Below are 15312 nucleotides of genomic sequence, written 5' to 3' on the forward strand. Positions count from 1 at the left end.
AGAAAGAAAGAAAGAAAGAAAGAAAGAAAGAAAGAAAGAAAGAAAGAAAGAAAGAAAAATCACACAGAGAGAAAAATGAGTCTCAATAATTGCTTCAGACTAATTAGACTAGACCTCTTCCCCTTGGGAGGAAGGAATGGAAATGGACATGTAGACAAAAACATTGAGAATGACTGATGATCCCAAAAGTTCAGTCCCTCATATCAAAGGAATTCTGCCAACCTTTGAATACATGATTGATGGTATTCAAAGGTACGTTGGGTCTGCTTATTCTAGATGGATGCATTTTTTAAAGGTGCCAGCCCTCTTGTCTTTAGTTACCTGAATATGACACAGTTTTGTCCCTAATGACTTTGAGCCTTTCCAAATCAGTCTATAGTCCTAGATAGGAGGTTTTTGAGTTGCCAACATGTGTATACAGTTTCATTTCACAAGGCCAGAATGTGATTGAGAATCAGGGTGGTGAGGAAGCAGAGAAAATGTCTCTATATCTTTTTTTTTCATTGAAGTGTACCACCATTTTACGGTATCAGGAAACCCCATAGTTTAAAAGGAATGGGGGGCTATATTTTTGTTCATTGGAAATTCCAAACCAAACTGACAACATAGCATGTTACTGATATTATTCACTGCCTTAATTCAACTACCTTAATTATCGTATTTGGTGCCAAAAAGCTTTTGCCTATTTCCTAAAAATCAAATCTACCCTCAAAACATGAACAACAACCATTTTTAAGCACCTGCTGTGTGCTGGGCATGGGCAATGTCGAGACAAAAGTGAAAGTTTCTGCTGTCTAAGCTTAGGCTTACCATCTCTCATGGGAAATGCCATTTACATAGATAAGTTAGTAGAAAACATATACAAAGTCTATACAACGTAATTTTTTAAGGGAAGGTAGGCACTGACTACCGTAGGGATTAAAAAAGGCCTAATACTTGAAATGAGCTTTGAAGGAGGGGCAGAGGTCAAGAGGGGTTACATCCCATTCCTGAAGGGACAGCCTGCACAAATGCCCAGCCAAAGGAGATGGAATACCATGTATGAGGAATAAGAGAGAGGCCAATTTGTTTAGATCATAAAGTGCGTGAAGAGGGATAATGTGTAACAAATGGGGAAAGGTAAGCTATAGCCATTATGAATGGCTTTCAATTCCAAACAAGGACTTTTTTTCACATGGTCATACCCACGCTTTCAGAATCTCAATTTGGTACGTGTGTGGAAGAGATATTAAAGACAGGAAGAATAATTAGGCAGCAGTAGTGAAGTAGAGGAGATGATGAGGGCCTGAATGAGCATGACAGTCACATGAATGGAGAGAAAAGAAGAGATGCAAGAGAAATCATAGAGGTAGAATCAACGAGAGTTGGCAATTGATGAGATGTGTGGAGTGACAGACAGTGAGAAGGTGAGTGTAACTCCAGGGTTGTAAACCTGGGAGACTAAATAGATGGTGGTGCCCCATCATTTTGCTACCACTGAAGATATTTAAACGAATGTGCAGTAAGCCCTAAAGGTATTTTAAAAAGATATTCCAAAAATATTTTAAGCAATGATAAATTCACCAGAATTTATATAACCTCCAAAATGAGACTAATTTAAAGAATGATGATAATTTGTATATTTTAAAAAAATAGTTCCATTACTTCATAGACAAACTTTGTTGATTAATTTTTTCACAATGAACAGACCAAAAATATATTCCAACATCAAATTATTCCTCTGGGGTTTTTTTTGTTTTTGTTTTTTGTTTTTTGTTTTTTGGTTTGTTTTTTTTTTGCTTTAGACTCAGGGTGAGAGGGCTCCTGAGTTTGAGCGGGTAATAGATAAATACAAGATACAATAAACCTCAAAACAATGCCTAAAGATGAAGCAGCCTGGTGGTTGTGAACAGGGCAGAATTGTTGAAGTGATTTCTTTTGTTATTCTGGTACAGTGGACAAAGAAGATATTTATTTACCTGATAGATACAAAAGGGGCCACAAGAGTTTGGGAATGAATATCTTGAGTGTTTATTTGTTACAGAAATGTTGCTAGATGTTCCATAATAGATGTATTTTAGTCATCAAAAACATTACTTCACTAGTAGACAGATCTTTGACAGTCTTTAAAAGGTGGATGTGGGAAAGGATTAATTTTCACCTATCCTATGACAGTTTTCAAAAGCAGAGTGTTTATGCAGAAATCTTATCTATGGTTAAGTCCAGGCCACAGAAGTGTGACAGAATCATGAATAATTATATAAATTCTGGCAAAAACTTGCCAATGCCATGGAAGTTCTTGTCAGGAAAGCTCAATAAATTATATAATATCTGTTTACATTGTCATAAATTACAAAATGTATTTATCTGAACATAGGAGAAGGAGGCTATAGGTCCAGTCATATTTCAGAGGCTTCAAATTTTTTCTTTTTGTGCAAATTTTTCATCCTTGTACCAAACATTACAAATTAGTGTATAAGTAAAAATAATAGCTAGCATTTATATAACAATTTAAGATTTGCAAAGCACTTTATAAAACTTTTAGCATTTAGTTCTCACAGTAGCCCTGGGAGGTAAATGCTGTATTATCATCTCCATTTTACAGTTGAGGAAACTAAGGCAGCAGAGGTAAAGTGACTTGCCCAGGGTCATATAGCTAGTAAGTGACTGGATTCCAACTCAGATCCAACTCAGACTTCCTTCCCAACATCAGGTTGGGATGTCTTGTAAAGAGTTTAGATAGTTGTATAAGCAAGCGTCAAAGAGAGCTTAAAATGGGATGATGGCATTGGAAATAAAAAGGAGACAAATGTGAGAGATATAGAGGTAAACTCCATAAAGCTTGGTGACAGATAATGGATTTGAAAAGAAGAGAAAGGGCAAAACAAAAGATAATCTCAAGGTTGTGAACAGGACTGGTAAATGGTGCTACCGTAAATGGAGGGAGTCAAGTAAAAAGTAGGAATAGCTTTGGGGGGAAAATGACAGGTTCCATTTTGGACATGATGAGTTTGTGATACTGCTGGGGGCATCTTTGTGGAAGCATCTTATGTATAATTGGAAATGTAGATCTGAAAGACATAAAAGATGTCAGAATTAGAGATATAGATTTGAGAGTTATTTGCATAGAAGGTGGTAATTGGAGCCTCGAGAGTGAATGAAATTGTCAAAGTAGTATCTGTATAGCATAAAGAGAAGAGGATCAGAGAGAGACCATTGGGGAACAGCCATATTATGGAAACAGAAGAGGAGACAGTAGGAGATAAATAAGCTACCCTTAGAGAAATAGAAGAAGAAATAACAACATTTGGTTGAAACTACTTTTAAATTGTATGAAAAGTGTCTGCTTCCATATAGGTTCATTAATCTTCTTTATGTTGTTTCTTATTCCTTGAATAATCACATAGTATAATTATCTGAGTTGAGAGCATACCATTATTATACAGTCAGTGCAGATCCTTTCAGTTTTATTTCCGTCATTTGATTCATTCATGTTCTTCCAAATTATATGGAATATGAAAGCTGATTCCCCAACTGATAACTGGTCAGAAGATATGAATGGGCTTTTCTCAAAGAAAAAAAATCTAAGCTATCAATAACCATATGAAAAAGTGTTCCAAATCATTAATAATTAAAGAAATGCAAATTAAAACAATTCTGAGGAGGTTCTATGTGATACTCATTAGATTGGTAAAGATGACAAAAAAGGAGAATAACAAATGTTAGAAGGACTTCAGGTAAACAAGCACTTTGATGCATTCTTGGTAGAGCTGTGAATTGGTCCAACCATTCTCGAAAGCATTCTGAACCTATGACCCTAAAGTAACTAAACTTTGCATCCCTTTGGACCCAGTGATACCACAATTAGTCCTGTACTTTAAAGAGATCAAAGAAAGCTGAAAAGGAACCACATGTATAGAAATACTTATAGCGGTTCTTTTTGTTGTAGCAAAGAACTAAAAACTAAGGAGGTGCCATCAACTGAGGAATGTCTGAACAAATTATTTATATGAATGTAATGAAATGTTATTGCTCCATAAGAAATTATGAAAGGGATGGTTTCCGAGAAACTTCGGAAAACTTTTTTGAACTGATGCAAAATAAAATGAGCAAAGAACTAGGAGAGCCATTTATTACCATAACAACATTGCAAAGACAAACAACTTTTAAAGACATATTGATTGATACTCTGATTGATATAGTGACTATCTATAATTTCAGAGGCCCAGTGTTAAGCTATGTTTCCCACCTACTAACAGAGAGGTGATAAATTCAAAGCACAGAATGAGGTACATTTTTGGACATGGACAACGTGGGAATTTGTTTTGCTTAGTTATGTATTCCCATTACGAGTTTTGGTTTTTCTTTTCAACTGGCCAGAGTAAAAGAGGAAAAAAAAATAAATGCTTGTTAATTAATTAAAAAATAAAACAAAAAATTTAAAATAACATGCAAACCAATAATACTAAAAATAAGTCTACACATTAGTTGGGCATTGAGGGGGTACTTTTTACCCTGACATTGAATTGCTAATGTTGAACAAAAGAATATTAATAAAGTCTCAATCCTTTGATTTTTTTAGATAACTATCAACAGAGATAGCAATAAAGATGTGAGCTCCCCTAAACATGGAAAAGAGGACCCAAACAATGAGCCCCATGTAGGAGGCAATACTTGGGCTGGTGGAACAGGTTAGTATTCACTACACTGGGAAGATATAAAGTGTAAGTTGTATAAATTCTGTATGATCTCGGAAGCCTCATGAATATCCAAGGACTGGAATTCCTTTTCTAGCTTCATATAACGTAAAAGCTGGCCACAGTGTCATTCTTGTTGTCCCCAGGTTCTTTTTAGTTCTGAAAGAGTGCCAGAAATCTGTACAGGGTTTGTCTGTTGCCCAGGTGAGGAAAGAATGATGGCCCCAGCTTGACTGTGATGGCTCTGGCCCATTTCTTCCTCTTGGCTGCCTTGCCAGTCCATTGTTCCCCATCACAACCGTCTTCCTCCTTCCTCTGTGGCAGCTGTAGTAGCTCCATCTGCTCTGACACAGGAATACAGCCAGAATGTATGCTTACTGTCTGATCTTATCACAGTCAGTGAGGAATGTGAGAGCACCATTCATCCTTCACCTCCCCTCTGTTCAAATGAACAGCCTTAGACATCTCAAGAGGAAATGAGCTTCTACCTTGGGACAATGTGCTGTCTAGCAGGCCTGAGGACATCATGCCTACTCTGTCTGTTTGTGAAATTTCAGCTGTAACACTGGGATATTTTTAGAAATGTATTTTAATCTGAAAATTAGTGTCAAACTGACAAGACTTAATCCACATGGAATGCATTGTAGAAGAGAGTGGAGCAGATGTAGGTTTCCCAGAATCAAGCTACTTTACCACAGCAATTCTGGGATCTCATCTTTATTAAAAGTTGTTCATTTCTGAGGCCTCTAGTTCTACTACCTGGGAGGGTGAGGGATGAGAAGTCCCTGTTTTTGTAGGGACTGTCGGCTCTTCATTTCTATTCTAATAAGCCTTCTTTCCTTTAATCTTTGTTTTTCTCTTCTGTCATTCTTCTCACCAGGAATCTTCCGATTTGACCTCACCTCTTACCTTATAAACTCTTGAGTTTCTTTTTCTTTGCTATAGCCCCTCCCCTGCTCAGGCCCAGCTTTTTTGGACTAATCTCCTGTGCTGTCTTCGCTTACGTAGAAGAGCCCCAAAGGTTCAGTTCAATTCATCAGACATTTATTAAGCCCCTACTTTGTGCCTTCAAAGTGGATATATAAACAAAAAAGCAATAATCCCTGCCCTCAAGGGGTCTATATTTCCAGAGAGTGAGAAATGCAGACATTTGCACTAGCTGTCAAGGGACATAGAGAATGGTGTGTCATGCTCTCCATCCAAAACTCCATGAGTCAGAGGTCAGAGAAATAGCACTCTTCTAATCTCCTCTGCCCCTGCCACCAGGAAATATTGATGTTCCCAATGTATGCTGTGACCCGCCTCTAACCATCAATCATAGCATCCTCAAAATAGCTGTGTATCCTTCCACCAGTCCCAGAGATAATCCCAGTCTCATTCATCATCTTATCATACCTATGAATAAATTATTTTTGGAAAGGAAAACATTTCAAGAAACAGAGATTAAAAGGCAGAGCAGAGCAAAGTCTTTAAACACTTTCACTTTCAAGAGAAGGGATTATAGTATACTGTAGTCCTTTAAACATTGGACTCCCTCAGGAACTGGGTATGTTTATCCTACAGAAGAAAGAGCTTAGATTTTATCTGCCTTTGGATAGTTGAAGAACTGTCATGTGGAACAGAGATTAAACTTGTTTTGCATAGACCTTAAAGGCAAACTGGCATCAAGGGTTACAAGCTGCACAGAGACAAATCAGGAGCATTCCTAACAGAGCCTCCCAAAAGTGTGATAGACTACCTTCTAGAAAGAGAGTTCCTTGGTTGGAGCAAGACTTCAAGCAGAAGTTAGATGACAGTATTGGTTGGAGACATTGCAGAAGCCATTCTTGTTCAGTAGAAATTGAACTGAGGTCTCTTCCAACCCTTAGATTCTGTCATTCTTAGATTCAAAATACTATCTGGGTGTGTGAGTGAAAAAAGCCCTTTAGACATTTCCCTAAAGTTTGTTAGCTTTTATATAATAGTAATAATAAAGTGATTGTGCAGATGTGTTAGGAGAAAAATTTTAAAGCTAGTAATGGGCTAAATATGCTTGTCTTGTGAATGATGCTGTAGGCTAAGAGTCAGGAGACCTAGCTTTGCCACTGGATGACCTGTGACATAGGCAAATCAGGTTAAGACTTCTGTACATCAGTTTTTTCTCTTATGATATAATGGAAATATTATCTATGTTATACTCACCCACAAAGTATTGTAAAGAGGAATAAAGTAATATCTGTGAAGTACTTTTGAGCATTCGGATTTCTTTGTTTTTTGTCTTTAAACTAATTTGAATTTTATTAATCACAATGGAATCTACCTTCAGTTGAACATAATATGTGACCCTATGCAGTTATGTAACTGCTCTCAGTCTCAGTTTCTTCATCTGTAAAATGGGTGTAATAATAGCGTCTACTTCAGGGTTGTTACGAAGATCGAGTAAGATCAAATATAACATGTTTTGCAATACAAATGTTGGCTAGCTACCATTATTGTTAATAAAGACATGCGTGACTCGTAATGTATTCAGTCTACAAAAGGTGTGTTTACTTATTTATGGATTAATGGATCTCTGACGCCCTTCCAGGGGCCCAAGACCCACAGATGAGGAAACACAGCTCTAGGAGTACCCATTGTGTTCAAAACACATGAAGCCTAGGATCCAGATTAAAATGTAATTGAGAAATATTGAACAAAATAAGTAAAAACTCAATACAATATAGATAATGTTTATGTATGATTTTCTAAGTCACTATGTGGCAAGCATCAGGATTTGTTTGTATTTAAGTTTGATCACAGTGCTGTAAAGGATGCAGAAAATAAAAAGTGATAGTCCTGCCTTCAGTAAGCTTGCAGTGTAGTTGGGGAGATGAAAGATATATAGATGAAAAGTTAATCAATCACACATGGAAATTAAATGCTGTTGAAATATAGAGAAGTGTGGATAAGGAAGGCTTCCTGGACCTTAAAGGATAGGATTTGGAGAGATGGAAAAGAGTGGGAAGGATAGTCTTCAATTTCTAAAAATATAATTATGCTTAATTATATTTTAGTAAACTTATATTTTAATTTAATTTATTCATATTAATTATATTATTATAATTATATCATTACATTTTAAAGGTGTGATACATATTTTTGAAGGAGCAGATAACTTTTTGTCCGGGGCAAGAGCAAACTTACCACCCTGATTTCCGTGTTTTTTCTCCAGGGGGCAGAGACACTGCTGGTCTAGGGGGAAAAGGGGGACCATACCGGTTGGATGCAGGCCATAACGTGTACCAGGTCTCTCAAGCAGAGAAAGATGCCGTCCCTGAAGAAGTGAAGAGAGCTGCAAGAGAGATGGGCCGAAAGGCTTTTCAACAAAGGTTCTTAGTCAATCATTATATACAGTAGAAATGTCCTGTTTCTTGAGTAGCAAAAGTTCACATTTTTTGGAATACCACGGGTGGAACACGAGCACTACCAATTTACCTGACAAACTATTCCATGTGACACTTTGGCAAAAAGCTGAAAAGCTCCACTACCCAACCTGTCCTGTGGGTGTAGGCTGATAGAAAGTATATGAAGTCAGCACTCTCTTCACTTTGTGTCCCCCTATAATGCCCCATACAAAGAAAAGAATATAGATTACTGAAAAGTAGAGGTAAAAGGAAAAGAATTAGACTTGAGTTCAAATCCTGAATCAGCACTTGCTTTATAAACATAGGCAGGTCACTTAACCTTTCTGAGCCTCGGTTTCCTCATTTGTAAAATAAGGGCCATCCCCTTGCACTGCCTGCCTTACCCAGATTGTTGTCAAAAATGGGCATGGGAGGGGCAGCTAGGTGATGCAGTGGATAGAGCACTAGCCCTGAAGTCAGGAGGACCTGAGTTCAAATACAGCCTCAGACCAAACACTTGACTCTTACTAGCTGTGTGACCCAGGGCAAGTCATTTAACCCCAATTGCCTAAAAAAATAAAAAAATTTGAAAAAAAAAGGGGCATGGGACCTAAAGCTATACCAGACATTAGAGGCCATTTAGTCCAACCCCTTCGTTTTTGAGATGAGGAAAGCTCAGCTCCCCTGAAGGTCTGAGATGGTAGATGAGTTTCTCAGAGCTCTACAAATAAAAAGTAGAAGAGCTTGGATTCTCACCTAGGTTTTCTGAATCTAAATGTTCCCATTGTATTGGGCTGTCTCTCATTGGGCAATGAATGAGTATTTCCTGAACCCAGCACTGTGGAGAATGCTGGAAAATTATGAAAGCTGGCCTTGCCTTCTGAGAGCTCACAGTCCGGTTGGGGAATAAATGAACATACAATAAATAACTGGCAAGTAAATTTGGTGCTAAATTGTTTGGTACTTACTCTAGTGCTCTATGAGTTCAGGCAAGGTAGATATATAAGTTTAAGCTAGAGTAGTCAGGGAAGACTTCTGGGAGGACCTGAGAGTTGAGGTAGGCTTTGCAGGACAGCTGGGAATGAGGTCAAAGGGAAGAAGACACTCCAAGTAGGGAGAACAGCATGAGCAGAGACCCAGAGGTGGGAATGAACATTTTGTCTATGGAAGCAGGAAGGAGACTGACTGGACACAATGGAGAGCATGTGTTTAAGGAGCACAGATGTGCGTAGAATGTGGGCCAGTGTGCCAGCATGCCAGCATGCTCAGGCTCGCTCTCTGTGTGTGCCTATGTCTAGGAGCAGAAGGAAACAAGCTTGGATCAAGAGGTAGGCCCACACTGTGAGAGCCGGGCAGAGAAGGTGACCTTGCTTGGCAATTTAGAGCCAATTTTTTTTTTTAAACCAGTCTGTGATTTCATGAGTATAGGGAAGTCGTCGGAGAGGAAACGCTTTCTTCCGGGGCAGATCTGCAAGTGCTCCAAAATGTATATTATCAGAATGATGGCCGGGAGAAGTGAGCAGGACCACGTAGCTGGTATAGGTCAAAGGGCAGACCCAGGTCTTCCTTACTCTAAGGCCTGCTTTCTATCATGTAATTCATTTAACCACTAGTTCTTTTTCTCTCTTATAAGGTTAATTTTCATGCTTTACCTGGAATACCAAGTTAACTTTTCAGCCAAAATGAAAAATATAAAACAATTTCTCCCTCAGGAAATACTGGAACTGGGTATTTTGCAGGTGGTTTGGGCAGCAGTTTCCCTTATTTGTAGCACACTTGAAGGGCTTGTGCACATTCAAAGTGGAACATACTCAAGTAGGCAAGAATTAGTGAATTCCTCCCACTCTGAACATCTGGCATCATGTGCTTATACATCCTGTAAATAAATAGCACAGAACAATAGAGACATACGTGCAGACCCCTCCTGCCAGTCCCTCAGGAAAGGCTGTAGCTCTGTTAACCACCACCCCCTCCCCCGCCAGTCATTAGAATGAGAGAATCAAGAGGCCAGAATTCTGGCCTTAGCTTTGCCTCTTACTCATTTTGTAACTTCGAACAAGTAATTTAACCTCTCTGTGCCTGAGTTTCCATATCTCTAAAAGGAAAATGGCAATAATTTACCTCTGCCGTCATGCTAGAGATGTTAAAAGACTAAATAATATTTTAGAGATGAATGCATTTAAAGCTCTTTAGAAGAAAAGGGTTATAGAAGTCCAAGGTATTGTTATTATTAAAATGCTGTTCCACTTTTTTATAAATAAATGTTAACTCTCAGCTTAGAAAAAGCATTCAACAATTAGAGTATTAGAAAGTAGCCCCCATTTATCTCTTCTTCCTTCATTTCCCCATTTCTACTAAATAGTCTGTTTTAAATGCACCAGTAGTTTTCTGATTTGGGATTATTGCAGGTATAGAGAGGTAGATATGCCTAATTTGCTAGAAAGCTGAGTGTGTAACAGAAGATGTGGGAGGTGCTCTCACAGAGTAGTTGGGGACAGATATACAAACCCATTCTTTTTTATTAAGCAAGGATGAGAAACCTTTCTGGCCACTTACCAACAAGGAGAACAGTAAAGAAAAGGCTACTTCAGTTTTGTTGGGGGGTGGAGGGGGTGTTAACTCCATTTAGAGAAATTTTTTAGAGAGAAGAAAATTTTCCATTACCTTCCAAATTAATAGCAATGAACATAAAACTATTGAGTAAAGCAGAGGCTGGACAGGCACTTGTCATTATGTTAGGGGGGATTCTTTTATATGTGGTTGTACTAGGTGTCCACTAACATCCCTTCCAACTCTCAGATTTTGTGATTCTATAAAATACTCAAATTGTTTTGCAATGTCATCACTTTGGATGCTCCCTCTGGTGCTACAGATAGCAACTCTTCCTGGTTGCCCAGTCCTGTACATCTCTTGTTCATGTCTTCCCATATGCTTCCCACATGGAGTCCTTCCAACATGCTGAGCACCTTCCTCCTTTTCTCGTCATATTGTGAAGATACCTGTGGGATATACAAGCTGTCCTTCCCTTGCCCCTCACCTTTACCACATAACCAGTCTGTCTTCTTTTTTGCTAAAATACTTCTTGGATGACATCTTCTCTTCTGATTCTACTTTGTCATTCTTTTATTCTTTGTGGCAACCTGCCAAAAAAAAAAACCCAAAACCACAAATGTCTCTCTGATTCCCTCTGAACAACAGTGATTTTTAATTCTTCAGAAGCTAAAGTTCCATGACTTGTGGCCGTATGACACCAGTAGAATAGTTCTGTTAAAGAGGATCATTTGGTTCAAGAAGTTTGGGGTCTTTAAAGGAACTTTCCCTTTTCCTGAAGTCAGTTTGCCTTGCTGTCCTCTTCCTGTTTGATTCTGGATTCAATTCATTGTCCATTTACAGTCTACCATTCAATTAACAAGCATTTATTAAGCATCTACTGTTAGTCAGCAGTCAATAAGCACTTACTTAGTGCTAACTATATGTGAGGCACTGTGCTAACCACTGAGAATACAGAAAAATGAAAAAAACATGATCCCTGTTCTCAAGGAACTCCCATTCTAACAGGAGAGACAACATCCAAACAACCATATCCATACCGCATGAATACAGTGTAAATGGAACTCAGAGGAAAGACTTCCTGCAGAAAAGGAGACTTGAACTGAGTCTTGAAGGAAACCAGGAGATTCAGCAGGAGTAGATGAGGAGGTAGGACACTAGGCATGGGGGTTATGCAGTAACCTGCCGGCATGCAGGCAGGAGATAGAGTATCTTATGCAAGGAACAGCAAGAAGACAAATTGTTAATTCATAGAGAATACAGAGAGGAGTAAAGTGTGAAAAGACTAGAAAAGGTCCAGATTATGAAGGGCTTTAAATCCCATACAGAATTCTGTATCTGATACTGGAGGTAAGAGGGAGACATTGAGGCTTTCTGAGTAGGGAGGTTGACGTGGTTGTGCATTTTAAAAGAGTCGCTTCGGTAGTTGAGTGGAATATGGATGGGAGTGGGAAGAAATTTGAGGTGGGAAAACTGTCCAGCAGGCTGTTAATAGTAGTTCAGTCATGAGGTGATGAGAGCCTGAACCAAGTCAGTGGTTATGTGAGCAGTGAGAAATGGATGTGTATGAAAGAAGTTGTGAAGGTATAAATGACAAGTAATACTATACTACGTATTCGATGGGTTGACTGATTGTGAGAAAAATCAAGGATGACTCCAAGGTTTTGAGCATGGATCACTTGGAGAATGGTGGTGCATTCAACAGGAGGAACCTGGAAAGAGAAAAATGTTTTGGGAGAAATGTTAAGTTCTTTTAGACATGTTGAGTTTGACACAATTATGGTACATCCAGTTTGAGAAGTCCAAAAGATGGTGAGTGATAGGAGACTAGAGCTCAGTCAGAAAAGAGGCGAGGGCTGCCTAAATCGTTCTGAGAATCATCTGCGTAGAGCTGATAATTGAATTCATCGCTACTGATGAGATCACCAAGTGAGACAGTAGAGAAGAAGAGAAGTGGTCCCAGGACAGAACCTTGGAGGTCACCCCTAGGTGGAGGGCATTCCCTGGAAGAACATCCAGCAAAGGAGACTGAGAAGAGGCAGTCTTACACAGGTCAGAAGAGAACCAAAAGAGCCATGTCACTGCCACCTAAAGAGTGTATCCAGGAGAAAAGGGTGATCAACCATGTCAGAGTCTGAAAAGAAGTCCAGAAGAAAAAGGATTGTGCAGTGGCCAATGGATTAGGCAATGAAGAGATCATGGGAACTTTACAAAATTACAAAGTACAAGCATGGCCCCAAAGGAGAGACTTGAGAAGATGCCTCCTGCTGTTCCTTTGCAGGGGTATGCGACATTGCATATGGTGTCAGATTCGGTGGATGTATTGATTGAGTTTGCTGATTGTTTTTTCTCTTCTTCCTCTTTTTCTTTTAAAAAGTATTCTTTGTTATATGACATGGTTTTCTTGGATGGGGCATGGAGGAAGATAGGGGGAAATTTGGTTGGTGTAAAAACCAAAGATATCAAAAGTTTATGTTTAAAATTTTCAGCTTATGCACCAAAACTAATTACAGAGGATAAAGAAGTAGAGAAATTCTGTGATGACTTTGGAAAAATTCTCCAAATAAGGCAACATATTTAATCCTCAGTGACTTTAGTGAAAGATAGACGCAGAGGAGACTGGCGAAAATTATGTTGGAAACTGTGGTAACAAATCAAAAAAGGAAAAAGACAAAAGTCTATTGTACAACACTTAGAAGCCTTGTGCTGGGTAACACGGAATCCATAGGCACTGAATGTGTCAAGCTCTGTCCAATATCACAAAGTGAAATTAACCACATCTGAACAGGAAATAGCTGGTTACAGACATAGCTGTCATTTCAGAAGCAGCTGTGTGCAATCAAAAAATCCACCATTTAGAGCAAAGTAAATGCCAAATTAAAAAGAACAAGGAAATGATATACTGCAGGTGAATATGGGCACTTTAGTCCAACCTGTTCAAACAAAGTGTTGACACTTTATCCTCTTGCCAAAAAGCAGTGACATAGACAACAAGGGCAGCAACTATTTAGACTACAAACTAATTAGCAAAACTTAACAGAAGAGGAAAATGGAAGATTATGAGCAGCATCACTTCACAAAAATCTATCAAAGCAAAAATACGCTTTGCATAAGATCCATCTAAGCAAGATCATCCCAACCAGATAAAATCAGAAGAAAGAAACCGCTCTCTTGATGTTTTTCTAGTTGTCTATTCTTATCAGCAACAGTGGGAGATCTACCTCCTTTGTCTTTTGCTACCTCAGATCCTGTTGAAGTGGCAAGTGGCAAAAGCACTTACAAATATGGAGGCAGGAAGAACAACTCAACCTGACCAAATTCGTACAGAATAAGCCCATGTTGGAAGCCACACACTTTTAAAGACACTCAAGAATTTATTTTCAAGACATCTCAAAGAATGGATGAACAAAAGAGTATAGAAAATATCACAAACCAAATCATTCCCCCACCAAAAAAAAATTTTACATTTTTAATCTATTTGTGTCCTTTTTCGTGTTGATAAAAACCTTTACAGTCTACAAGATGAAATCTTGACCAAAACAGAAGGAAGAGAACAATCACACTTTCATAGGTCAATCAGCAAGCCATCGTTAAGCACCTGCTATGTGGTAGGCACTGTTAGAAGCTGGGTGAGTTTCCAGAAGGGGCCACTTCTTATCAATCACTAACTGAGAGGTATAGAAAACATAAAATCCCACTGTCGTTTTTGTTAAAATAAGTTATGACATTTTAAAATGTTCCCCTCAAACAATCTTTTCTCCAATGCATCTATTAAAGTTATAAAAATTATATGACAGATGCTACCAAGAAAATAACTTTCTTCAGAGATCCTCTGTGTATTAACATCAAGAAGCCCCAGGATATTACAAAGCCTCCTCAGTGAATTACATAGTTATTCAGAAGAAAACAGCCTAACCATGACACTGGAAAAACAAAACAGATGGAAAACACATATTGCTTAGGCATACAGCCCAGTGGTCAGGAAGTCTATTGAATTAGTGTTCGTGTGTGTATACACACATGTATATGCTATATAAATATATATATATACACACACACACACACACACACACATACATGTGCACACATATATACATATGTGTGTGCATCTGTATATATATGCTTACTTATACAAATACTCGTTATGTATATGTATATGTATTGGTAAAGGAAACTCCTGGATGAGAAAATGCCTTTAATCAACTCAGATTGGCACCTACTCTATACCTTACAGTCTTAGAAAGCTAGCTGCCTAAGGCTTTGAGAGGTTACGTGACTCGCTTGTGGTCACATAGCCAGTATGTGTCACAGGTGGGACTTGAACCCAGGTTTTCCTGACTTCAAAGCCAGCTCTATCTACTCCACCACAGTCTCCTGTGCCTGCTCTCTGCTCTTGTTCTCGCACTCTCCCCTTCTCTCTTTTTCTCTGTCCTCTCTCTCCTTCTCCCTATGTATGTGTGTGTGTGTATTTTATATATACATATATATATGCACACACACACACACACACACACACACACACACATAAATCTTTATGAAAAGTCCACACAAACACTAACCACATGTATTCTTGATCAAAATAGAAAGGGAACAGTCAAGTTTTCGCAGTTATTCAACAAGTATTTATTAATCATCTACTTTATGCCAGAGACTGTGTTAGATGCTGGGTGATAGATAGATAGATAGATAGATAGATAGATAGATAGATAGATAGATAGATAGAT

At 38.5% G+C, this 15312-nt stretch overlaps 1 protein-coding gene across 1 annotated transcript in view; it reads left to right on the plus strand.

Moving 5' to 3' along the window:
- The window catches only part of VWA8 (von Willebrand factor A domain containing 8), a 399466-nt gene that overhangs the window by 345399 nt on the left and 38755 nt on the right, over positions 1-15312 (plus strand). The window contains exons 38-39 of the mRNA XM_027873608.1: positions 4562-4670; positions 7867-8023. Of these exons, the coding sequence (XP_027729409.1) occupies positions 4562-4670; positions 7867-8023 (266 nt within the window). The remainder of the gene's footprint in view (positions 1-4561; positions 4671-7866; positions 8024-15312) is intronic.

This window comes from Vombatus ursinus, unplaced genomic scaffold (assembly GCF_900497805.2).
Source record: "Vombatus ursinus unplaced genomic scaffold, bare-nosed wombat genome assembly UNPS02014802.1, whole genome shotgun sequence".
NCBI classification, from domain to species: Eukaryota; Metazoa; Chordata; class Mammalia; order Diprotodontia; family Vombatidae; genus Vombatus; species Vombatus ursinus.